This window comes from Mauremys mutica, chromosome 2 (genome assembly GCF_020497125.1).
Source record: "Mauremys mutica isolate MM-2020 ecotype Southern chromosome 2, ASM2049712v1, whole genome shotgun sequence".
Taxonomy (NCBI): Eukaryota; Metazoa; Chordata; order Testudines; family Geoemydidae; genus Mauremys; species Mauremys mutica.
This window is the reverse complement of record NC_059073.1, coordinates 59,365,829-59,393,355: the sequence shown is the minus strand read 5'-3', so window position 1 is coordinate 59,393,355 and position 27,527 is coordinate 59,365,829. Positions and strand designations below refer to the sequence as shown.

Here is a 27,527-nt window from a genome sequence, read left to right as displayed (position 1 = left end):
CACATGTAGGACAGATTTGTATATTGCTTTATTGCACTCCACATTTTTTGTATATTAGAGCACTTCCGGCTGCCTTATTGTGTCTTTGGAAGAACACCAAACACCAAAAGATGATTTTAAATGAACCATTTCTGAGAAATGAGAACAAAGGCTTTTTGACTGAGCATCAATTAAATAGTAAAGCAGAAAATAATTAACATTAGTACTTCTAATGGAAACCTTGCGTTACTTATGGCTTTTTAAAAAAAATATGCTTTTCCAAATAAAGTACTTCTATGGATTTGTTTCTCATAACTGTTAAACTTTCATAAATAATGTCAAGGCTGCCCATATTCCTTTATCTTACAAATAATTGAACTAAATGCTAAAACCACTAAATTCTGTAATATATTCTGTTCTTTTATCATAATGCTAGCTATCTGAAGGAAAATGACCAGATATTCTTGACAAAATGAAAGCTACAAGACATTGAAATTCCTGTTTCCCATTAAAATTAATGGCAAAATGTTTCTCCTTAGACTGAGATCAAGCCATTTCCACAACAATCTGTGGAACTTGTTCCATACAATGATCTGTGAGAACTTGATTTTGTTTGCCTTCAGGCTACTGTATAAGGTTTTACTTCTCAACCAAGCTTTTGCCTAATCAGAGGGCCATTTCCTTCATTCTTTAAGTGCGCCCAAACTGTCATAGACATCAAAGCGATGCAGGATCGGGCTCTTAAGGCATTTCTTTTTCTTTCCTAGTTTAGATTTTTCTAGTTTAAAAATTGATGTTTGATTTTATATGTGATGAAATGAGAGATGTGTGCACTAAATTAACTAAATGGAATGATTAATTTCAGAACATGTTAATCAGTGTAATAGGGTGCTTGGTGGGGTCTGGTGACCTAATGGTTACCATTCTTAGTGCCATCCTCTCTGTGGGTAGGATTTGCAGTCCTTTGCTTAATCAGAGGTGCACTCAGGTGGCAGGAGGTCTATGTCCCTCCTGTAATAGGGGTCCTTAGCAAGGGAGTCTGGACCCACGCACTCAACCAGGCTCTGACCCATGACCCTAAGATGGTCAACCATGTCTGGCCCCTGAAGGTGCCTTCTGAGTTACCCTCCCTGGGTCACTTCCTACCATCTGCCTTTCTCCTCCAGTCTGATATGAGGCAAAAAGAAAAAGCAATCAAAACTGTAAGCCCCAACCAGGCTCAACATATAGTCTTCCTCCTTCTGGAAGGCTTCTCTGGCATCCTTGTCAAGAACCTTCATGGAGAGTCTGTCCTCCTCCCCAGCCTCCCTCCTTCTGTGCTGGGTTGCTTCCTTTTCAACTCTTTCTTCAGTTGGAGCATGCTCTGCAGGTCTGGAGAGGTGGGGCTAAATAGGCCCAGTACAGCCCTTTAACCCCTTCAAGCCCAGTATGGGGTTGTACACCCCATCACAATCAGCCATTCAGTTTCTCACCAGTGAGTAAGGTTTAAAATAATTACATTTAATGCTGAATGCTAAAAGATGAATGTTTAACACAATTACAGAAACTGTGGCATTTTATATTATTTGCCTGTAGAGTTAATTTGTATTAATGAATATCAACCTTTTTATTTTAAAATTATAGGCCAAATCATGCTTACCTTACTCATAAGTAGACCCTCTGGAGTCAGTAAGAGAAGCAGTATTTGACTTGATGTGGGTAAATCTAGAGTTTTTCTTTGTGAAAATCAAATAAAAGAAAGAAAGAAAAAACAAAAGAAAAAATTTAGATAACTTTGACTTTATTTGGAGCACATAACACATTTTTTTAAATAATACAAGCAGCCACTTACAAATACCTTCACTTTTAGCTTCCAGGATGGTTTGCTAACCAGAGCCTTGTTTATTTTGTTTTACAGATTTTGGCCATTGTATCCATTCTGTTCATCGTACTGTCAACCATTGCTTTGTCTCTCAACACGTTACCTGAGCTTCAAGAAATAGATGAATTTGGACAACCAAATGACAACCCCCAGTTAGCACATGTTGAAGCTGTGTGTATTGCTTGGTTTACTATGGAGTACCTTCTGCGTTTTCTGTCCTCACCAAATAAGTGGAAGTTCTTCAAAGGCCCATTAAATGTGATTGATTTACTGGCCATTTTGCCATATTATGTCACCATTTTCCTCACAGAGTCCAACAAAAGTGTGCTGCAGTTCCAAAACGTCAGACGTGTGGTTCAGATATTTCGTATTATGAGGATACTAAGGATCCTTAAACTTGCCAGGCATTCAACAGGCCTTCAGTCTTTAGGTTTCACTCTCAGGCGGAGTTACAATGAATTGGGTTTGTTGATATTATTTTTAGCAATGGGAATAATGATCTTTTCCAGCCTTGTGTTTTTTGCTGAAAAGGATGAAGACGCTACAAAGTTTACCAGTATCCCTGCATCGTTTTGGTGGGCTACCATCACTATGACCACTGTAGGATATGGTGACATTTATCCTAAGACTCTACTCGGAAAAATAGTTGGAGGACTGTGTTGCATTGCTGGAGTGCTGGTAATAGCCCTGCCCATACCAATCATTGTGAATAACTTCTCTGAGTTTTACAAAGAGCAAAAACGGCAGGAAAAGGCCATTAAAAGAAGAGAGGCCCTTGAGCGAGCTAAAAGAAATGGAAGCATTGTCTCCATGAACCTGAAAGATGCATTTGCGCGCAGTATGGAACTCATTGACGTAGCCGTGGACACAGGAAAGCCTGGCGATCCAACCAATTCAAAGGATACACCTGATGATAACCACCTATCTCCAAGCAGGTGGAAGTGGGCCAGAAGGACAATGTCTGAAACAAGTTCAAATAAGTCTTATGAGAACAAATATCAGGAAGTTAGTCAGCAGGGCTCCCATGAGCAATTAAATAATGCTGCTGCTGCTGCTTCCAGCCCACAACACCTGAGTGCTCAAAAACTAGAGATGTTATATAATGAAATTACTAAAACACAGTCTCAGCCTAATCTTAATGCTGGCTACCAAGATCAGCCAGTAAAACCACCTGAGTATGAGGAAGAAATAGAAATGGAAGAGGTTACTGGACAGAGAGATCAGTTGCCAGCTGGACATACAGATGTAATTACAGACATGAGAAGCACATCTAGCATTGATAGCTTCACCAGTTGTGCAACTGACTTCACAGAAACAGAAAGGTCACCCCTTCCTCCTTACCTTGGCTCTCACCTGCAAATGAGATTCCCAAGTGACTCTGTTAATCTAGAGGACAACCAAAGAACAAAGAGTTCTCAATTTGTATCACTCACAAGAGAGAAACTGTTTGCCCCTAGAGATGTCACTTTTGACTATAAGCCAATTGACACTGCTGCAAACAATGATGGTTGTGGCTCCCAAACTGTTCTGCATGGTCATTTGCATTTTGACAGTGCCATGGAAAGCCCCAAAAGTTCTCTAAAAGGTAACAATCCATTAAAACCTAGATCCCTTAAAGTTAACTTTAAGGAAAACAGAGGCAGTGCTCCACAAACTCCACCAAGCACTGTGAGGCCATTGCCAGTAACAGCAGGAGCAGACTTTACACAGTCTACATCTCAGCATATTAGCACCATTCTTTTAGAAGAGAATTCACCCCAAGGTGAAAGACCCATCATGCTGGGTGCTGATGCCTCGATGCTTTGCCAGGGACCTCCTAAAAGATCATCCCCTCTGTTTCCCAAACAAAAGCTTTTCACTTTCCCTTCAAAGGAGAGGAGAAGCTTCACTGAAATAGACACTGAAGAAGAAGAAGACTTCATGGAGATCTCTGGTGTGAAACAAGAAAAGAAGCAGGATATCAAAACAAATTGCTTTGGGGACAAACACAATGATGGCACCCATTTAACAGACGAGACAAGAGTCAGCTCTTCTTCACCCAAAAGCATGGGTCACAATTGTACTCAAGACATTTACCATGCTGGGAGTGAAGTAAAGAAGGACAGTAACCAAGAAAGTTACAAAATGGAAAACCATTTATTTGCCCCAGAAATTCATTCAAATCCAGGCGAAACTGGTTATTGTCCCACACGTGAAACCAGCATGTGACTAGTCACAAAAGCAATAAAAAAAACTCTTCTTAAAACCACAATTAGTAATGCCTGTGAACTAAAACATGGAAGCCTCAAAACAAAAAACAAAAAAAAGTGCATAAAATTGTAATTTTTGCATGGCATGAAGAGTTGTTTAATTTACGTACTGTTTAAGTAAAGAGTTCCAAGACTGCTTTTTGTAACAAACAAACAAAAAGGGAGAAAAAAAATGACTCAAGAACAGTGAGTAAAATAAAGAGGGCTCTATTAGGAGCCAGTGTTCTGCAAAGTCTGACATTTTTGATCCTTTCACTTTATGATTGTAGACAGATTTTAAACTTTGTGAACTTTTTTTTTCTCTTGGTTACAATGAGTTTTAGAATTTGCACATGAAAGGATTAAAAGTCAATGCATGCATTCATAATGATGTGAAACAAGGTGCTTTGAGCTTGCAAAATGAATATATTTGTAAATAGTTTGGGGTCGGGGGGAGAGCTACTGTTATCAAGGATCTGTGGACATCAAGTTTTCTGGGACACAGGTACTTCCTTCACAGCACATTGCCTGGAGGATTTGTACAGACTTATGTTGCAAAATTGCAACTTCTGCTTAAAGCATCTCACATATCTTGCTTTCTGTTAAAAAGCTCATGAGTATATCTGTTTATTTAAGGAACTACAGTATTTTTAGTTTATCTGTGCTGTAAATCATAGTATTTTTTATTTGCATAAACTTTGTTGTTGCATTTGTAATTTAAATTAAGGATTCTTGAGAAAAAGTAAAGATTTAATGACCAGAATTGAAGCATTTGATATTTTATATAAGCACTGCCAAAATTTCATAATTTATAACAATGCCCCATCATAAAATAAGAATACAAACCATACAATTATTGCTGTGGCAATAAATAGGGCCAAATGGCCATCAAGAATGAAACAGTTTATATCCAAAGAGTTCTCACTCTCAATACAATTATTTTCAATTCTTATTTTTTCTGAATAATTTTTTTCTTTCTTTTGTTTTATTTGATGATCTCCTGAGGGCCCTTTTTTAGCATTTTCCCCCTTTAACCTACAGTTCTCTTTTCTCCAGCTGGAGGGCAGAGGAGCAGTTGAAGGCTGTCGCCATTGCCACTCCATGGATCAACAGAAAAAAAGCATTTAATTACAGGAAAATATCAGCCACCCCATTCCCCCTGATGACAAAGCATCTTTATTTTTTAGGGTGTACTTGAGCTCTGTCTCAGCCTTGGGAAAGATGCTGAACCCAAACCTAGCTTATAATGCACCAATGAAGCTCCTGCATGAATGAAGCTATTCATTTTTTCTCATCCAGTAGATTTTTTCACTTCATAAATCCCCATATGTCTGATGAATAAGCAGATTCACAATAATGTAAACTAGCCAATATTTTTCCTTGTGAAAAACAAATAATTTCATTCTTATATTTTCCTCTGATTACTTCAAAAATATAGAGCCTGATGCTCTTCTTACTGACAGTGGTCTTACAATGGTGTGGACCAGCTCCTTGCCTGAGATGAAGGATTTTCCAGTGGTTAGGGAGGTAGCCTTGTACTTGAGAGACCCAGGCTCAGTCCCTTGTTCTACCACAAACTTCCTGTGTGACTTTAGGCAAGTCATTTAACCCCTCTGTGCCTCAGTTCCCCATCTGTAAAATAGGAAAAACAATACTCACAGAGGTCTTCTAAGGAAAAATATATTAAAGCTAATGAGGCTCTAACATACTGTGGTAATGGAAGTCATAAAAGTACTTGAGATAGAGAGCTGGTGTAAATCAGCATAGCTCTCTTCATCTCAGTGGAGCTTGGCCAATTTACAGAAGCTGAGGATCCAGCCATGTGATTCCATTCACTTAAGCAGAGTTGCCCCTCTCTTAAGTGAGTGGGACAGTCCGGTCCATTATGTACTTCTCTTAGAAGAGAGGACATTTTTGTTACAAAGCTGCCTTCCCCAAAAGACTACAGAGCTGACCATGCAGAGCTTACTCAGGTCTCACCCATGTAAGGGCTGCAAGATAGAACCCCAAATACCTGTTCAATTGGCTGGACCAAATAATAAGCACGGCATAGTTCCTTGGTTTAAAATAGGAAAATCTTTAATTGTTGGTCTTTTAAGGATTTTGTTTTTGTTTTTGTTTTTTACCAAAATGAGTCCATGTGTTTCTTGTGTGATTTGAAACGTTGGCGTACTATATCATTTCTCCCAATCAGTGTCTGGTCATTAATTCTCAAAATAAAAATGCCCTTTCTGTCCTTCATTGCAGTCCAGGTAACCCTATTGCTACATATAATTTTACCTATTTCCATGGCACTCTGCTGAACACTTTTCAACCATTTGTTTCATTGTTCCAAAACTTATCTCTTGAATGTTAGCTAGTCGTTAATCTTCTATATTTATTTTTATTGTTTACTGGTAGACTTTTCAATGACTGAGACTAAATGCCAGTCCTCTTTATATGCCTAAAGTGTTGGTCAGAGCATATTTTCTATTTATAGTTTTGTGAAATCATACAATCCTATTTGATCTGCCTTTAGGTTCTAGCCAACAAAATGAAAACCAAGTTTAGTCCAAATGGAGCCCAGTCCTTTAGTCTTAACCTAGGGAAAACTCCCATTCAAGTTAATGACTCTGTTCAGGCTAACCCCCAGGTCTAGGGTTCTGATGCTGCAATGTGTTCCACACAGGTCGACCTCTGAACATGGTCAGAGCCCCTTTGAAGTCAGTGGCTTTCTGTACAGGAGCAGGAGTCTGATCATGTGGAGCTCATTGGAGCTTTAATCCTTAAGTCTCTCCTGAGTTAAATCAGTCCTTTATCAGGGCCTGATTCTGCTCCTAGTAAAGTCATTGAGAACTCAGTAGGTGTAAAATCAAGCCCTCATGTCTTGTGCAGGCAAATTCCCACTGAAACCAGTGGGAGTTTGGCCAAATAAGGACTGAATAAAACCAAAGTAAGGACTTTGAGATTTGGCCCCTAGTAAAGTCAATGAAAGCTTTGACTGAGTAAAGGTCACAAGACCGGGCCCTTATTGGCCCTCGTATTTTAAACATTTTCAGAGAAGCACAGAAGCTTGGAATTGAACAGGCAAAGCCAATGCAGTTCTCATTAATAACAGTCACAGTAATTTTAGAAATCTTGAGGGCAGAAGGATCAGGCTTTAAAAATGTTTTTTTATGATAGTCTAGTTCATGTAGCACATGCTGAATTGATCATGCTGAATTATATTTCCAGGAACACAGGCTTGCACAATGGGCATTTCCAGCCTAGCCTAGAAGCAAGGGGCCCAGTCCTGAACACCTAACTCATGCAAAACTCCAAATTAAAATATTGACCTGAGTAAAGGCTTCAGGACTGGGCCTTCCTCCAACAGAGGAAGCAGGGTTCTGGGTGATTTGATTCAGTAAAATTAATCCGTTTAAAGTAATGCAAAACTACTTGACCTACATTTTTTTCTGCTTTTCCTGAGACTTCTGAGCCATTTCAGACCCAATTCTGCTCCCATTTGCCATATATTACAATAGAAGGAGACCTTTTAGAGTTTTGGGGCCAGATTCTACACTAGTATAAACAGAGCGACTCTGGTAACTCCAGTTTTACACGCACATTCTTGCAACTGAAACTGGAGTCTGGCTCTTGGCATCCCTGGAACATGAAGATCATTCATGAAGATGATTTTGAAACATAGGCAAAGAGTATTTTTTAAATGTTTACATTGATTTCAGAATCCTGAATCAAAATTGAGATTAATTTTCCATATTTTAGCCAAACTTACATGTTTAAAAGAGATTTACATATCAATCAGAACATATTCTGATTGTCTAAATGACGCTATTCCAGATGAGGGGGAGAAAGTAATATATTGCACAAAGTGCAAAGTAAACATATGATAAACTATGGTTATATGGGAAACATATGATCTTAAGAATATAACATGGAGGATAAAGTTATTGCACTACACAATTTGTGTAAACCAACACCACCTTTTTTAATAAACACAAAAAGCCTTTTAAACTTCATTTTATAGAAGTTTAAAACCCTTATGCTGATGCACCAATATAATGCACTGCGTTCTCATTTCATAATTGGGTTTAGAAGTCAAACATTGCTAAGGTTAAAGAGGTGGTTTGCCATCTGATACAACACCAAAGCAACTGAGTTGAACAGCTATTTATTTCCACTGCCATACTACATAAGCAAAAATATGTATCTAAAACCTTGTATTTTTGTTTCTAACCTTTAAATCAAAGCAGTAATTGGTTTCTTAGTTCCTATTAACAATAGATATCATCTGGTTTCTTCTAAATTAAAAACATTGGCATGTTTTAATGGTTGTTTTTTATATATATGGATCAGAAGCTTGTTTAAGGTTCTTTATGTCTATTTGGAATGATGTTTATCCTGAAACTAAATCCCAAATATATAAGTGAAAATAGAAATAGAAATTAGTTATGTTTTCAAGCAAAATGAATTAGAAATGAGAGAATCCTGAATACAATGTTTAGACTCTTTAAGAATTTCATGGAATATTGAATTTAAAACAATTTGAACTTTGAAGTTCTTGTGCTTGCATAGTAGTTCATTAACTGCTTAAGCTACTGCCTTTTTAAAATAGCTTTGCCACAAGGGCTCAATTCTGTTGTCATTATCAGGCCAAACTGCAAGCAAAGTCAATGGGGAAAGTTGCAGGTTGGCCTGATAAAGGCTCCCACCCTAACTGATTAGATATTTATTTTCATTAATGCACAATTTTGCCTTTGATGGCAATGAAAAGATATGATCATGTAAAACATTTTAAATGAAACAGTGGCAGAAAGAGGCTGTCTCACAGTAGCCAGCCCAGGTCCACCAGGAAGTGCAAATGCAATAAAGGGAAGAAAGGCAGAGAAACTGTAAGTAAACAAGGCATGTTGTCAATTAAAAAAATATCGGTTGTTCTTATACATATATAATGAGGAAAATATAGGTATGAAATATAGCATTAAGGCTCTAATTCTGAGCCTAACTTACCTATAGTCTTGTACAGCAGTTCCTATGGTTCTTCACTGAGAGTCTCAAACCAGTGAATTATGTCTCCATCTACCTAGTCTGTCTACCTGGGCATGTACGCCATGCTTATTATAATATTTGAACACTTTCCTGACAAATAAACTCACAGTAAAGTCTCATTGTTGAGCTTTGCTTCTCCTCCCATTACCTCCAAATGACAGATATGGCTGTGCAAATATATAGAGAAATTCATTATTATTTATTTATTAAGGAAATTTATGATGAAGGGAGAAGTCTTGCATTTTGTCTTGCGAACAGGGAGATTCATGCTCAGTGTAATCTCTATGGAAGGGAGTTAAATTTCATCCTGTATTCAGTGATGAACCACTGTAGTATCCAGAACACCAGCCACACTTTGAACCGGACAGAGCTGTTTCAAAGCTGTTGCCCTCATTTCCTGTTAACACATGTATTGTAGCAGTCGAGCAGTCTAACGAAGTCAGCATACAATAGGTGCGGGTAAAGGCATAAATAGAAGCTGGTGTTTCTGGAAGGCTTTAATTGCTATTTGTGCATATCAGAGAAGTAAAAATGCCAGGATGATTCCAAAACTATTGACTGTTTATATGATAAGTGCCGGTAGATCCACTCACCTGAGGCTGATGAGCAGGTTTTGGGTAGATTTTCAACGAGACTCACTTTCCCACTGTCACTTCCATTTCCTCAGAGGTTAGCTTCAGGTGGCTGCTTTTCATCCAGGCACTGATCTCCTTTAGGTGCTGGGTAAATAGGAGGTGGCATTGTTAGTATTTGATCTGAGGAACAAGCAGGGCTGGATGCCATCTCTAGATATTGGTATTTGAAGCTATTTGTCTCATACTCTCTCCAAACAGTTTTACATATATTTTGAATAAGATAGGCTAGAGTCTCACAACACTGCCCAAGTGAGTCCTGTGGCAGCAAAGGTGCAGTTTCCCATCACCACCCTCTACGATCATTCTAAGAAGCTCAGTGGATTTGCTCACCCCTAACAGGTCTTTGTGGCATACTAGAAGCAATTTTCAGTTGACTCTTGAAAGCTATTGAGAAATCATGCAGCATAAGTATGGATGTTTGTCCCTTGTCTGTGAACTAGAGGAAATCATCAACCTAAGCCATCTCAGTACAGTGTGTGGTCTAAACCCTAGTTGAAAAAGATCTAGGATTCTAATGCAGATCAAATGTTCTTGGAGGTGACTCTTTCCCAGCTTCTCCATCACTTTGCTTAGGGAACAGAGATTAGATACTAGGCTGTAATACTGGTAATACTGGCAATACTGGTTGCATCGCATGACGGCTTCTTGAACACTGATGTCAGCCCAAAGAACATGGTTATACCATATGAGATGTCATACTAGTACAAAGGGGTGAGTCTGTGTGTTTCCTTTGCCGGGAGTGTAAATAATACCTTTGAGAAATGTCCCACTGATTTAAGCAGAATTACCCATTAGCTTCAATGAGAATTTCTTCTAAAACATCAGTGGTATCATATGGCCCTGTACTATTACTTTAATGATTATTTTGGTATTTAATTTCCTTTATGAGGGCTAATAGAGGTCCGTGCTGATCCCTTTGTAGAGTTGGGGACTAACACGCCAATGAATATTGATCTTCTTAATTAAAATTTCCCAGAGAACACAATACTAATTAATTCACCTAATTCAAAATAAAACATTATGCTGCCCAAATCTGCTAATTAAATTTAATAGTGATGTTTCATCACTCTATGTATTGTCTGTACTCTTATGGTTAATGTAAACACTCATAAAATCTCTGCTGAACAAAAGAGTGGTCTGGGCAATTAATTTCATTGGGCTAAATTTTACCCTCAGGTAACACTTAGATCCTCCATTGACTTCAATGGGAGACACACACAGTGATCAGAAGGAAGAACAAGACTCAGCATGAACACTAAAACAAAATGGGTATCCTAAATTACAGTGTCTTCAAAGGTCACTTGCATATCTACACTGCAATTAAACACCTGAGGCTGGCCCATGTCACCTGACTTGAGCCCATGGGGCTCAGGTGGTGGGGCTGTAAAACTGTGGTGTAGCCATCTGGGTGCAGGCTGGAGCCTGGGCTCTTGGACCCTGCCCCCTCATAGGGTCATGGAATCATAGATTAGGGTTGGAAGATACCTCAGGAGGTCATCTAGTCCAACCCCCTGCTCAAAGCAGGACCAACCCCAACTAAATCATCCCAGCCAGGACTTTGTCAAGCTAAGCCTTAAAAATCTCTAAGGATGGAGATTCCACACCTCCCTAGGTAACCGATTTCAGTACTTCACCACCCTCCTAGTGAAATAGTTTTTCCTAATATCCAACCTACCTCTCCTACTGCAACTTGAGACCATTGTTCCTTGTTCTGTCATCTGCCACCACTGAGAACAGCCTAGCTCCATCCTCTTTGGAACCCCCCTTGAGGTAGTTGAAGGCAGCTATCAACTCCCCCCTCAATCTTCTCTTCCTGGGCTCCAGCTCAAGCCCAAACGTCCACTGCAGTTTTACAGCCCAGCAGCCCGAGCCCTGCAAGTCCAAATCAACTGACACAGGCCAGCCACAGGTGTTTAATTGCAATATAGACACTGAAGTATTTATACAGAGTCTGACAGGAAATATCAGGAGTGTGACAATAAAAGTGTACTCTTGAAAGGCCTGATTCTTCAAACATTTGTATCTGAGTACCCTCTTATCTCTCTGTCAGGAAAGATATCTGAATACCAACCATCACTTTTCAGGGATATAGCCAATCCTGCAGTCCTTGACCGGTCCTGCTCCTCTTACTCATGCAAATTGCGCCATTTGAAATCAGTGGGGCTACTTGTGCGTAAGAAAAGTTGGATTTGACCATTTGTGAAAATGAAATTCTCACCACCTACATTCCTAGTTATTCCAAGTGAAGTGAACTGAGGAAGCCCATGTATGACATTAGCTAATGGTTTGATCATGTGACAGTCGAGATTAGTATTTCAGGCCTGATTCTCCAGTACTTTACACCTTCGGTAGTCATTTACCCATGCAAACTGGGTGTGAAATGTTACCAAGTCACTATGGTAGGCTAGTGGTGGAGCTAATGGAGTGGACATCCTGTGGTGGCTATACATTTAGCATGTAACTCCTTGTCTTCAGTAGAATTAGTCTTGGCTTACACTGGTGTGAATGAGAGCAGACTCAGGCCTGAGGTGCATTACACCTACTTTTCACAAGTATAAATGGCTACACAAAGTGGTGGACAATCAGGCCCTTGAACAGTATATTTGTGCCTATCTGAAATAAGCGTGTAGGATAGCCCTCTTTGACTCATCAGTTTAAAAAATGACGTTTACTTTTTTTACAATTGCAGGGAGAAGTACATATATTTTATACTGGTACTTGAGCTAGAAGTTCAGAAAACAAAATATGTTGGCCCAAATCCTCAAAAGTATTTAGACCCAATGGGAGTTAGGTGCCTAAATACCTTTTGAGGATCTGGGCCATTATTCCTGTTCCTGCAGTCTCTATAGAGGAAGCCAATGGGAGTTTTGCCTGTGTAGAACTGAAGAATTGGGCAACCTATTATGACTTTAGGCAAATAAAACAGTAAATCACATGCTGCAAAATGGAAAAATAAAAAAGCTTGTTGTGGGACAATGAAGGGCACATTTGGTAGAGGCTGAGTTTTGGATTTATACCTTTGTATTTTCAAAGAGTTATGCAGAGTTTTTGCCATAACTCCTGTTAAAGTTAAGGGGAGTCATGCACATAAAATGAAACATTTAGGGATTAGTGTACAAAGAAGTTGAGAGTTGACTACGTATCCTATTATTTTAAGATCATTGTAAATATCAACTAAAATATGTATTATTTCATCTTTATAAGTTATTTATTGTATTAGGTTCAGTAGCATGTATTATAATTAGTTTTACTGAGTTTAATGAATTTTACTTTGTATTCTTTTGTGAATGCTCTGAATGCTGCAGAAAAAAAAAAAGCACAACAGTATTTTTTCAAGTTCCCTCGGCACAATAGCAGTGTCCTCACCTTGTTCCATTTTACAGGATTAGCAGCATATCGTAAAACGCTCTGTTAACAACAATTCTCTTTCTTTACAAAAAACTGTTGCTAGATGATAAAGGCATAATGTGATAAGTCTTGTCTAACCTCATTCATCTGCCTTTACAAAATGCCCCAGACTTGTGGGAGAATTTGCTGCTTTTGCTTCACATGTTGCTTGTCTTGGGGTGCAGTTGGGAATTATAGGGCATTTTGCAATGGTAATTGCATCAAACATGCTTTGTTTCATTATTATTATATTTACTAGAAATATTTTGATTTCATTTCTTTCAGCAGATAATACCATTTAACAATAGTTTACTTTTTTCAGCTCCCCACCTTACAGCATTAGTATAATAACTTCTCACATTTAATGATATTTGTATCAATGTCTCCATATCAGCTGCATTTTAACCTCATAAAAAAGGAACTGTGATTTTTTTTTTGCTAAACTAGATTTTGCTAATCAACTAAATATTTCTGCACCAATCAACATATTAATATGCATGTGGTAGTCTGTACAATTGTTCAACATCAGAATACTTGTTTGATTTATGTCAAATGTCTGTAAAATGAATGGCACTGTTCTCCATTTCAGTCTGACAGAATAAGCAGGATAGTAAATAAATGTGTAAATGAATCATCTGTGTCTCATTTCAGTTCTCTGCATGAAGCCACTTTACATTAAACATTGCATACATACCAATACAATAATCCATAGTGTCTTTAGATTTCATTATTTTACAATATCATACCGGGAGCTCTAGTAGAAAATGTGCAAGGAAATAAACTATGCAAATGAAGTCAGAATCCATTATTTTTCCAAGAAAGTAAATACAGGGCTTCTAAGCTGTTTGTTCTCTCTCTATAACATTACTACTACTACTACTACCTTGCATTTTTATAGATCAAAGACCTCTGCACTGTACAAATGGGTAAATATTATTATCCCCATTTTACAGATGAGGAAAGGGAAGCCTAGAGAGATTTAGCAGTGTCTTCAATTTTCAGCCGTGTCCATTAATCTTGGGTGCCTCGATTTTTGGACACACAAATTGAGACACCTGCGGACTGATTTTCAGAGGTGCTGAGCACCCAGGATTCCAGTTCAACTTAACGGGAGTTTTAGGTGCTTGACACCTCTGACAAATAAATATTAGGAAGCCTGAGCATCCAAAATTATTGCACACTTCTGACACGGTTAGCCTTAATGCTTGGAACCCTGGCATCCTCTGCATGGAGGGTGAACCCAGCTTCCTCCACCCCCCACAACTCTGAAATAAAGATAATCTGGAAACTACTCAAATGAAAACAGCAGTAGGAATAACTTGTACTTGTTTTCTTTTAATAACAGTTTTTGATATAACCAAACATATTTTGTATATGAAAAAGTATGTTTTCAATATGCAGAGGTATTAGAGAGTCTATATCATTTAGAATCGAATGCATAGAACATTTTCCTCTCCAAAATGAAAGCTGTTTTTGAATTTCTATGTCTGATCTGTAAAACAATGAAATAAAGATTTAGGGCCAAATTCTGCCCTTTAATGTGCATGTGTAATTCCTACTATTATTGTTTATATCACTGTAGAAGCCCCATTCAGGATCAGGGTCCCATTGTATTATGTACTGTACAAACACATATGTAGACACTTTCTTGTACTGAAGAGCCTTTTTGTGTTGATTTTTAACCTCAGGGCTACTTAATGCATAAAGCACATAGATCTTGGTAGCACAGATGAGTAAGTTTTTTTCTCCTCTTCTTTTATTTTCAATAAACAACCCTCCCTTTCTCTCCTGGCCCCAGAGGGAGCCCTGCTCCACCTCTCTTAGTGCTCCTCCAATTTACCTACCCTGCCTTCTGTGCGACACCATGCACACAGAGAAAGAAAATTTTGGTTTGTATTAAATAATCAAATCTAGTGATTACTCTTAGCAGTCCCAAGTGTTTTAAAGTATCTCTTAGCCCATGCACCAGGCATAGGAGACATTTATGTCCTGGCCTTCCCCTGCCTCCTGCCAACAAAGTGTAGCAGCTCCTTCTTTCGTGCCCATTGCTTTATGAGTGGAATTTCCACTGACTTCAGAAGAGTCTCTAGGATCCAAAAAGGAGCTGTGGGCTGATGCAGCAGCATATGCAAAATCATAGAATCATAGACTTTAAGGTCAGAAGGGACCATTATGATAATCTAGTCTGACCTCCTGCACAATGCAGGCCACAGAATCTCACCCACCCACTCCTGTATCAAACCTGTGTCTGAGCCATTGAAGTCCTCAAATCATGGTTTAAAGACTTCAAAGTGCAGAGAATCTTCCAGCAAGTGACCTATGCCCCATGCTGCAGAGGAAGGCAAAAAAAAAACAAACCAGGGCTTCTGCCAATCTGCCCTGGCGGAAAATTCCTTCCCAACCCCAAATATGGCGATCAGCTAAACCCTGAGCAGGTGGGCAAGACAAACCAGCCAGACACCAAGGAAAGAATTCTCTGTAGTAACTCAGATCCCACCCCATCTAACATCCCATCACAAACTGATTATACTTGTTGCATCCCACACAGCATTTGATAGGAATTGACTTGATGTTGCTAATAAATGATAAGTACAGAAAATTTCACTATTCACCTGGTGTCAGTGCAATTGATCTGCAATTGAACATGAAGTCAAAGGGGATTCAATGTTGGAAAGCAGAGAGGCACTAGACCAGGCTATGTCATGAGAAGCATCATATCTGAAATGTACATGGGATTTGAATTAGATAAACAATATCTCCTAAGGACTCTGAAGGTGGAAGCAGTCGCAGAAGTTCAAGAAGGGGGCAATATGCAGGGACCAAACTCAAACAGCATTGAGGCTAGTGGTTCTGGGTAAAGAGATCATCCTCTAGTCAACTCAACAAGCAAAGTTGAAGCACTACTTAAAGGTCAACACTGGAGAAAAATAGTAAAAGGCAACGAACCATAAGGCAGGTTGTCATTAGAAGCAGCCTGAATGTACTGTATGGGCCCAACACTAAGGTCCTTACTCAATTTCCACTTAAGCTTTTTTCAGGCAAAACACCATGGAATTTAAAAGAGTGAATTAGAAGCTGACCAAAAACTGAATAAAGACCTCAGGATTTGACCCCGAATGAGGATTTGAGCCTTCTTCTATCCCAAAATAGGATATAGATGGGAAATTATATAGTAATAATGAATATTAATAATAATAATCACTTCTAAAGTGTTTTTATGCAGAGATTTCAAAATGGGCTAAGGATGGTAAGCATCATTATCCCCACTATGTGATAGGGAAGATGAGGTGCAGAAAACTTGTCTACAGTCACAGCAGGTAAGTGTCAAGAGCAGGGCTAGAACCCAGGTTTTCTGACTACTAATTATCTGCCTTATTAACTAAAGCACACTGTGTCCTATCAACCCCCCCTTTTTACTTGGTATATTCAAAGCTGATTGTTCATACAGCATGTTGTGTTTATGCTGACAGTTAGCCAACAGGCATCGTATGTAACAGAAATAACTAAAATTACCCATACAGCAACATTTGTTTGTTCTGACAAATGTGCATCTGTGCACTGAAGTCCCAGCAGATTGGATTAGGGGGCGCAATAGACTATAGGAATAAAGCTATCACAAGAGTGTTAGTGATCAGGGACTCCCTTTTGAGGGGGGCCAAGATATCCATCTGCTGACCTGAACTGATGTCCCAGAAGGTGTGCTGCCTGCCTGGACCTACATCTGAGACTTTACTGAAAAGTTGGCAACGCTCATCTGTCCTTCTGACCACTGCCCTATGCTGCTCGTCCATGTGGCCACTAATGATACTGCCAAGTATGACCCTGAGCAGATCAGCACTGAATTCAAAGCTCTGGGAGTAAGGGTAAAGGAGCGGCGGGCACAGGTGGTGTTCTCCATTATCCACCTGGTTGAAGGTAAGAGTACAGGCAGGGGGACACCCATTCTGGATATGAATGCATGGCTGCGCAGATGGTATTGATGGGAAGGCTTCAGCTTCCTCAACCAGAGGAAGCTGTTCTGGGAAGGAGGACTGCTAGGAAGAGATGGGGTCCATCTGACCAAGAAGCAGAAGAGTATCTTTGCACACCAACTCACTAACCTAGTGAAAGGCTTTAACCTAGCTTCAAAAAGGACAGGTAGAGAGTATGCTTATAAAATGTGTGGATGACACTGAGCTGGGAGGAGTTACAAGCATTTTGGAGGACAGGATTAGAATTCAAAACAACCTTGAAAAATTAGAGAATTGGTCTGAAATCGACAAGGTGAAGTTCTGTAAAGACAAGTACAAAGTACTACACTGAGAAGGAAAAATCAATCGCACAACTACAAAATGGGGAATAATTGGCTAGGTGGTAGTACTGCTGAAAAGGATGAGGGAGTTATAGTAGATCACAAATTGAATATATCAACAATGTGATGCACTTGTGAAAAAGACTAATATCATTCTGAGGTTATTCATGGGTTGTCATATTAAAGAGATGGGAGATAATTGTCCCACTCTAGTCTGCAATGATGAGGCCTCAGCTGGAGTACTGTGTCCAATTCTGGGCACCACACTTCAGGAAAAATATGCATAAATTTGAGAGTGTCCTGAGGAGAGCAACAAAAATGATCAAAGGTTTAGAAAACCTGATCTATGAAGAAAGGTTAAAAAAGCCAACTGGATTTGTGTTGGTAAAAGTTTATACACCATCCTAAACATTTTGACTTCGGACTTACTAATTTAATAATAAATTCCTTTATCTGGTGGTCTCCAATATTAATAATTTCTTTTATTAATAATACCAACAGTATATGATGACCTAGGTAATCAAAATCTAGTCAGTCCTAGCTTCCAAAGTTAGATGTTTCTCATGGCAGCAGCTACAGAACAGCTGCTCTGGTTCTCCCTGCCTTGAGGGGAAGATTCTGCCAGCTCTCTGTCCCCACTGAGATCACTTATGGAAGGTCAGTTTACTCAGGCTCTTAATGCGGCTCCAGATTTTGTACCTTATGAAATATTGGGAAAATGTACTGTTTGGGGGGATGGGGTTACTCAATATTAAAAAAATGAATAGTGGGGCAGCTCTAGTTCTTGAACAGGATAAAAAAAATTAATAAATATAAGTAACAAAGAAGTTAGCAAACAACTAATCAATTCTCTAGAGTTATACAATAAAAAGATGAGTATATTTATAAAAAGAACAGGAGTACTTGTGGCACCTTAGAGACTAACAAATTTATTTGCGCATAAGCTTTTGTCGGCTACAGCCCACTTCATCGAACGCATAGAATGGAACATATAGTGAGGAGATATATATACGTACAGAGAACATGAAAAGGTGGGAGTTGCCCAACAAACTCTAAGAGGCTAATTAATTAAGATGAACTGTTGTCAGCAGGAGAAAAAAAACTTTTGTATTGATAATCAAGATAGCCCATTTAAGACAGTTTGACAAGATACTTCTATTTATACTTTCTATTTCCCCCATGTTAAGTATCTTAGCCCATTTAAAACAGTTTGACATCTTGATTATCACTACAAAAGTTTTTTTTCTCCAGCTGACAACAGTTCATCTTAATTAATTAGCCTCTTAGAGTTTGTTGGGCAACTCCCACCTTTCATGTTCTCTGTATGTATATATATCTCCTCACTATATGTTCCATTCTATGCGTCCGATGAAGTGGGCTGTAGCCCACGAAAGCTTATGCTCAAATAAATTTGTTAGTCTCTAAGGTGCCACAAGTACTCCTGTTCTTTTTGTGGATACAGATACAGATAATGTTTCTGAATGCTTATCTTCACCCAGGAGGATGAGGCTATCGTTTAAAATATGTACCATTATATAAACTGTGTAAACAATATCACTATGTGTGAAAAAAGTTTCACTTGAAAATTCCCAAAGGGGAAAATTTAGAGGGAATTTTCAGCTAAATTAGCATTTCCTGTCCCCCTTGAATTGCCACATCATGTCACAGAAATGCTTGTAGAGCACTGAATGAAAAAAACTGTAACCACCTGAAGATATTATTATATATTAACTTGACATTCATTTTGATATTTCTGTCAGAATAAACCCTGTTGTTACTCATATATTTTCAGTATACTTTCAGAAGCATCACCTTTCACAAAGATTAAGCTTTCAGTGATTGACATTAAAAATAATAGTGAAAAAGAATTGTACCAATTTTAAACTTTTAAATTCTTTAATGACAGAGAATGATTCTTTCTTCATTTGGAATCATGATGTTGAGCCAGCACTACATTCAGTTTTATCCAATAATTCACATCACACGCTTTGCATCCTTGGGCAACTTCAACCTCTGATCCTTTCTACCCCTTTTAGATGTAGCCTGATAAATCTATTTACATCTCTTTCCCTCTGTCATCATTATCAATGCTTTCACAATATAGTGTTGTGCCAATCCCCAACCCCTTACTTTCCCTCAAGCCTTTTAACACATAGTGTTCAGCTAACCAATGCAGCCAGAAAATCACAATAGTTTCAACACCTTACTTTCATGGGAAGGAAAAGTTTCTGAGCTGTTAGTTCCTAGTGTCTGGCAAACTAAGCAAAGAATGTAAATTACAGACACTAGAACAGCTGGAATTTCTGCCTTCTAGACAAACAAAGTTTCCAAGAAGTTCCTAATAACCATGTCATGGAAATGTTCATGATCTAGGCCCACATTCTGGTCTGAGTAACAATGGTGTACATTTTGAATAATTCCACTGAAGTCAGTGGAGTTACTCCCTATTGCACCACAATAAGTGAGATCAGAATCTGGCCCATAGTTTAAAGGCATTATTCTGCAAATCCTTACTCAGTCTTTAGCACATAAAATGAATTAATATAAGGGAATATTTAAATGAGTAAGAGGTTGCAGAATGGGCCCCTATATTTGTTTAATCTGAGGGCAGGTCTACACTACTGCTCAGGGGTATGAAAAAGCCCCTCTCCCCAGCGACGCAAGTTTTGCGATGTCCAGACCAGCATTATGTTGGCAGGTGACGCTTTCCTGCCGCCATAGGTTACGATTCTTGCTGAGGTAGAGTAATTATGCCGAAGGGAAAGCACTCTCACGTCAGCATAGTGTGTCTTCACTAGACGTGCTAAAGTGGTGCAGCTGCTTTGATGCATCTGCGCCAATGAAGTGCTGTAGTATAGACTTGCCCTAAGTGCCTGATCTGGAGTCCTTGCTCCAGTGAAACTCTGATGAAGTTCATCAGAAGTTCAGCCTAAGGACTGCAGGCCATGTCCTAAATTACTGTAAAAGAACATGGGAAAGGGGCCACAAAACTGTGAAAAATGCTGGTTTCTGGAAAGAAGAGGGACAGTTGCCCATACTCTACACTGGGTTAGATTACCATTGTTCTTGTTAATGGAAGTTTCGTACACTAAACTATCAACACTGGTTGTATACTCATTGCCACAACTATGCTAATGGGTATAGTTGGTCAGACTGTCAGCTGCATTCTCTTAAAGTCTGTTTGGCTCTTTAATGTAGCTCCTCAGGAAAACAGTTGGGTTAATGTGATAGAATAAAATACCCTTGAACTTCTTTTCTGTGTGTGAATTAATCTTTGCTGGGGGGAACTGATCCTCAGAGAGTTTGTTAAACTGAATCCCCTAATTTTTGTCTCTGCAGCTATGTCACATTAAGTGAGAATCATGCTACCGATATTCTTTTTGTAATAAATATCAGTTTAATGTTCCATTTTAAAGTTATTTAATATTTAATAATGCATAAAAAGGAGTGAATCTATGTATGAACTTCAGAAATGCCACAAAATTATAAGCAAACCAAATCAAACAAGTACTAACAATATTCACTACGGCATCTACACTACAAAGTTTGCCAACGGAGCTATGTCGGCAAAGAGTGTGAAAAAAATCACACCTGTAGCTAACATAGCTATGTTGGCAAAACCCCTAGTGTAGACAGAACTATGCCAACAGAAGAGTGCTTCTGTCATCTCAACTCGCCGTCGTGAGGATGGCCAGATAAGTCGAACTAAGATACTTCGACGTATCTTAGTTCGAAACCCCCCACCCCAATGTAGCCCACACCTTAGCTAATGCTGTAATGTAGTGTAGCTATGCCAGCTGAACTCTTGCTGGTTTACATGGTGTCTCCAATAGGGGGCTCTGCTGGCATAGCTATGCCAACAAAGACTCTGTAGGTAGACAACACAGAGTGAAATATCTAGGCTTTCATTTATTTTAAACTCCTTTTTTATTGCATGTCCTCAAGTTATACACAATTACAAACAAAACAAAATAAATCTATGTTACAAGAATCGTATTTAGGTTGCAGAGTCAAGCACTCAGAAGTTAAAATGCTTGATATACCATTGCCCATTCAACCTTAATTTTGCTCACTTGTGCGTCCATGCACCCAACTGGAAAAAGGTTTTTAAAAAGGAGCTACAAGAATTATTTGAGGTCTGGAAAACCTGCCTTTTACTCAGAGACAAGAAACTCAATATATTTAGTTTCTCCAAGAGAAGATTAAGAGATGACTTGATCGCAACCTACAAGTACCTACATAGGGAAGAGATTTCTGATAGTAGAGAGCTCTTTAATCTATCAGAAGAAAGCATACATAACAAGTTCCAATAGTTAGAAACTGCAACTATGTACATTCAGACCAGAAGTAAGGAGCAAATATTTAACAGGGAGGGTAATTAAAACATTAGAAAAAATTATCTAGCTATGTGGTGGCAGGGCTGGCTCCAGGCACCAGCTTATCAAGCAGGTGCTTGGGGCAGCCACTCCGGAGTGGGGCGGCACTTTCAGGTATTCGGTGGCAATTCGGCGGAGGGTCCCTCACTCCCGCTCAGAGTAAAGGACCTTCCGCTGAATTACCGCAGATCGCGATCACCCCCTTTTTTTTTTTTGGCTGCTTGGGGCAGCAAAACCCCTGGAGCCGGCCCTGTGTGGTGGATTCTCCATCACTCAAGAATCTTTAAATCAAGACTGCTGGATATCCTAAATGATATGCTGTGTGGTTCTGTGGCCAGCCATTATGCAGGGAGTCAGACAAGACGATCATAATGGTTCCTTCTGGCCTTAACGTCTAGCAATTGGTTAATCCTGTGCACTGAATAAGGCAAGGCTCCTGTGAAAAAATGCTATGTGATCATAATGCATACACAGAAGGAGCAGAATTAAGATGTTGTCCAGGCAAGTGTAAACTTGGTGTTTCCTAGCTTTTGCATGATTGACTTTGCAATCCAAATAACATTATTTTAAATGTATTTTCCTATTTTTTTTAATTTCTCACAGCCCTGAGTGATGTAGTTATACTGATGTAAGTTTGTAGCACAGGCCTGGCCTAGCTGCTGCTCCTGACAGAATGTCCCTCCTGCAGCTCTGTATGCCGCCAGGTGGGTGTCCAGGAAGCGCTTCATGCAAGAAGTGGGGGCGTGTAGGGGGCTGTGGAGGCGCCAGAGGGAGGGTGTGAGGGGAGCTGCAGCGGGAGGGAGCTGCAGGGGTGAAGGGCAGCACGGAAGAAGACGGACACGTGAGGAATGGAGGGACACCCGGGGCTCTCCTAAGGCGGCAGGGACCATAAACGGAAGGAGAGTTCAGCCAGCCCCGGGACACACAGCGCACCCACCGCTGCCTGGGGCTAGTAGGACGTGGCGTGTGACGTGACGTCCCTGTCCCCCCGGCATCTCCCAGCCAAAGTCCCGCTCACCAGAGCGTTTTATTGACTGAACGCGGCCGTGAACTTGCCCATGTCCCCACATAAACTGCTTCAATTTAATGCCCGCAAACGCTCCCGCTCCAGAGCCTCCCCCCGCTAACGTCACTTCCTGTCGCGGGGGGAGGCTCTGGAGCGGGAGCGTTTGCGGGCATTACATTGAAGCAAACAGAGGCCGGGGTTTGCAGGGCGGAAGAGGCGGAGTCTGAGTAAAGAGCACGCGCCTAATGTTGACGTCATCCCGCCCGTACTGCGGTTACTGGCGGCGTGGGGCCTGACGTCATTTGCGCGCGGGTTTGAAAATACAAAGCGGGGCCGAGGTGGAGCAGCCGGGAGCGTGGCCCCGCGGGGAGATGGATGGGGCCGGGGAGGGCGAGGTGTCCCCCGGGCTGTTCGCGGAGACGGAGGCCGTAGCCGCGGGCTGGATGCTGGAGTTCACCTGCTACGCGCTGTGCCGGCACTTCCGGGAGGGGCGGACGCGGGACTTCGCGCGGAGCCGGGACACGGCGCAGGGTGAGAAGGGCTGAGCCGGGGGCGGCGCTGGGGAAGGCGGGTCGCGGCCGCTCCGTGAGTGGAGCTTTTTGGGCCGCGTCTCGTGTTGCCGTGGGGAGGCTTCCCCGCGCGTGGGCGCCCGCCCGAGCGTGGCCACACAGGGCCCCGCCCCGAGTTGGCTCTTGTCGCCGACGGAGCTGTGGCCCCTCCCTGCGCTGACCCCGGCCCCAGTGCAGCTCGCCCCCCCCCTTAGGATTCCCCAGTCTCCGGGGCCGATCCCCCGGTGCCACTAACGGCCCCGCTCCGCTCGCTGCCGAAGCTCAGTCTCGTGGGGCGCTCTGCCCCCCGCCCAGCCGCCGCACTCTCGGCCGCGCTGCTCTTCGCCGCAGCGCTTTGCTGGAGCTGGCTGCGCCCTGGGGATCTTCCCCCCCCCCCCTCCCACGCCCCCGCCAGAGGGCCTCACGGTTGAACGTTTTTCCTTCCCCCATCAGGTCAAAAAGTGAAACCTGGGGAAAGGTTTCAGAGTAGCAGCCGTGTTAGTCTGTATCCGCAAAAAGAACAGGAGTACTTGTGGCACCTTAAAGACTAACAAATTTATTTCTATGCATCCGAAGAAGTGAGCTGCAGCTCACGAAAGCTCATGCTAAAATAAATTTGTTAGTCTTTAAGGTGCCACAAGTACTCCTGTTCTTTTTTCTGGGGAAAGGCTGCCGGGAATGTGCGTCTCAGCCTGAAAGGCGCTTGTCCAGTTCACTACCTTGCCTCAGGCAGGAGTGAGGTTGACAAGAGCCTTCCCAGTTGGCAGCTCGGCGACATCATCTTGATTTTTCCCACCGAACAGTTCACTTTTCCGTGGAAAACCCCGACGAGCTCTAGGTAGCACTTACAGTGAGACACACTTGTGAAGAGTAGTTTGGGCGTTCCCCAAACATTTGTTCCAGGGTACAGACTCTTGTACTTCGCTGTGAGGATCAGATCTGTGGGCATATCTACATTGGAAAGTTGTTTGGGGTTATGTTTTTCCAGGTTAAGTCATTTGAAACAACTTATTTCCAAACCAGTGCATCCACTTTAAAATGTTTAAGAAGCTTCATTTAAAATTTAAATTAAAATGCAGAGGCCCCTGGACTGGTGGCCAGGCCCCTGGACTGGTGGCCAGGCCCCAGGCAGTGTGAGTGCCACTGAAAATCAGCTGGCATGTCACCTTTGGCATGCGTGCCATAGGTTACCTACCCCTGTATTTAGTCTAAAAGATGCACACACTAAACAAACAGGCACACAAGCGCTGAAGTGCGTGAGCATCTGAACGTACAGATGAATCTCACCCCCACCACTAGCACATTTCAAGCTATTAGAAGATAACAGTTTAAAGATTTGACACGCTAAGATGAGAAGAAAATGACCATCTGTATCAGAATGTGTTACAGAGCACAAGGAAGTATTCAAAAGTTTAAAAAAAACAAACAGGAGAAAAGGATGAAGGTGTGTCTGTGCTACAAATAGTGGTGGCCCAATTATTAAATGTAAATATTTATAGGCTAATAGTTGTAAGCCTACAAGAATAAACCATTAATTCACATGAAAAGTTTTATTTGGGAATTAGAGAGGTTGTTTTCTTAAACTCAGAGGTGGAATTGTGTTTTGAGTTCTGTTTTAGTTTTGCAGCAAACCACCATTGATGAACAGAATTCAGAGCATTAGTCTACTGAATACTTTTTACCCCCACCTTTCCATCCACCAAAATAAGCCATAATATTTACCCAGAAAAACTATGCATAGTTTTTTGCACTGATTTTCACCTGTTTTTGTTGTTGTTATAAACACTGATATTTTCCCAGGAAAAATAAAATAAAAACTGAAAATGAAGGGCCCGAGAGAGAGAGAGTGTGTGTGTGTGTTCGTTCATTCGTTCGTTCTTCCTTCCCACCCCCAAGCATTCTAGGAGGGCCAAACGGTTCTTGGAGAAATTCACCAGTCTGGTGTAGTCAAGATCTGAGAAGGACAACACTCTAACTGCTTCCCCTATCTCTGAGGATATCTGCTGAGAAACTCAGGGGAAGGGTCATAATCAACTGAACATGAGTTTCTAGTGAGATGCTGGGCTAAAAAGGCTAATGTGATCCTTGGTTATATAAACAGGGAATATTAAGTAGGAAGGTTGTATTACCTCTGTGGTGATCAGACCAAAGCCAGATACTGGAATACAGTTCTGGTGTCAGCAATTCAAAAAGGATGTTGAAAAATTGGAGAGAGTTCAGCAAAGAGCCATGAGAATGATTAAAGGGTTGGAAAACGTACCGTATCATGAAAGACCCAAGGAGCTCAATCTCTTCAGCTTATCAAAGAGAAGGTAACAGAGGGGCTTGATCGGTTTATAAGTACCTACGGAAATTTGATTGTAGCAGGCTCTTCAGTCTAGAAGACAAAAGTATAACAAGGTCCGGTGGGTGGAAGTTAAAGCTAGACAAATTCGGACTAGAAATCTGCAAGTTTTTAAGTGTGATGGTAATTTACCATTAGAACAATTTACCAAGGGCTGTTGTGGAAATCGTTTACATTAAGATTGTATGTTTTTCTAAAAGATGTTTTGTATTTCAAGCAAGAATTAATTTGAGGAAATTCTATGGTCCGTGCTAGTCAGGAAGACGGGTTACAGAATCTATGAACCAGTGCTATTTGTGCCATGTCTCTCAAGAGAGAAACTATGGACCAGCAAAGTTCTCCAGTCTTGGTTTAAGCAACCTAAATGTTGTATTTCTGGTTTTGGTATAAACAGTTTTCCAACTTGCTGCAATATTTGTCTGAAAATCTTGCATTGAACTTTTATTATTCCAGTGTCTCAAAGCATTTTTAACAACTTCTGAAATTCTCTGTTCTGTTAGTTTAAAGTACGTTGATCAATTTATACCCAAACAGTATGTCAGATCTAACTGCAGTTCCATTCAGTTTCATGTAAGTGGAAAGTGCTAATGTACAGGAACAAGGCTCTTTCTGTCAGAGTTTGAAGGAAGGAGAGAGATGGGAAGGAATGCAAAAACCACGGTAAAGCAGTGATCATAGCTATCAGTAATAGGACTTGTGGTTGAGAACTCTTCCCTTCTCCATTCCCTTGAAAAATTTCCACATATTTGCCACCTTCCCCAGAGCTAGATAGAATTCAAACTCTACTTTGCTTCAAGCTAAGGTCAAAATACATTCATCAAACCTGTACTGTGCAGCTGTAAGTCAAAGATCTGGAAAAAATACAGCTGCTGAGGAAACTGGAATGTCTTTCACACTTGAATAGGTCCAGTGCAAAGACTTAGACCTGGTCCACACTAAAAAGGGGGTTCGAATTAGGGTATGCAAATTCAGCTACGGGAATAGCGTAGCTGAATTCGAAGTACCCTAATTCGAACTACTCACCCGTCCAGACGCGGCGGGGTCGAATTCCGCGGCTCCCCCGTCGACTCCACCACCGCCGTTTGCAGTGGTGGAGTACCGGAGTCGACCGCGGCGCTTCCGGAGTTCGAACTATCGCGTCTAGATCAGACGCGATAGTTCGAACTCCGTGAAGTCGAACTCACCGCGTCGACCCGCGCGGTGAGTATGGACCTGCCCTTAGTTTCCACTATGCCTCCTACACCTAGAGAAATACAATTCTTACACATTACCTGTACTACAGTTATTTGAAATCTAGCTCCAATTTTCTTTAAAATCTTCTGAACTCTGGCTCCATCTACAGGATACAGTAGCTAAGGAATGCACTATTTGGATTATGGAAATCATTATCTACGAAGTCTCTACATTACAAATGTAAAACTTAAAGTATTTGTATTTGAGACAAAGTTCTAGTTTGTCTAGTCTGTTTTGGCTGAGATGAGGAAGGCCAATGAAGTAGTGAGAATAAATTGTGGAACTATGTTGCTATTCAAAACTATATTTCTCTAGCTGAAGTCTAGACTTACAGTAGTCCCAGTGCTCTTGCTCCCCCTGTCCACACTGCAGTAGAATTGTAAAGGAAGCCTGGAAAGCACTACAGTATTTAGAGCTGTGTTGGGTAATAAACCAAGGGCTTTAAAATAAACTAACTTGTAAACGCTATTAAATTTGTAGCACCTGTTCCAACTTTCCCCATGGGCCAGGACTTACTACTATAAGCAAGTACATTAATTTGATTTTTTTCCTTATGTAAATACATCTTAAGTAAAATAGAATGACCACTGTCGCATACAGTGTGGTCTAGT

General features: G+C 40.7%; 2 protein-coding genes and 1 long non-coding RNA gene across 5 annotated transcripts in view; 2 read left to right on the top strand and 1 right to left on the bottom strand.

The window, feature by feature from the left end:
- KCNB2 (potassium voltage-gated channel subfamily B member 2) overlaps positions 1 to 4,699 on the top strand; it is a 275,180-nt gene extending 270,481 nt beyond the window's left edge. For both annotated transcript variants that reach the window (XM_045005548.1, XM_045005549.1), the window contains exon 3: positions 1,877 to 4,699. In XM_045005548.1, coding sequence (XP_044861483.1) covers positions 1,877 to 4,048 — 2,172 coding nt within the window. In that variant the 3' untranslated portion in view covers positions 4,049 to 4,699. The remainder of the gene's footprint in view (positions 1 to 1,876) is intronic.
- LOC123363940 lies at positions 2,563 to 25,699 on the bottom strand. Its single transcript, XR_006576950.1, has 3 exons — positions 25,600 to 25,699; positions 9,690 to 9,815; positions 2,563 to 2,801 (listed from the first exon to the last, which is right to left on the bottom strand). It is a non-coding gene; the product is annotated as an uncharacterized LOC123363940 (long non-coding RNA).
- TERF1 (telomeric repeat binding factor 1) overlaps positions 23,002 to 27,527 on the top strand; it is a 28,247-nt gene continuing 23,721 nt past the window's right edge. For both annotated transcript variants that reach the window (XM_045005550.1, XM_045005551.1), the window contains exon 1: positions 23,002 to 23,322. In XM_045005550.1, the coding sequence (XP_044861485.1) occupies positions 23,163 to 23,322 (160 nt within the window). In that variant the 5' untranslated portion in view covers positions 23,002 to 23,162. The remainder of the gene's footprint in view (positions 23,323 to 27,527) is intronic.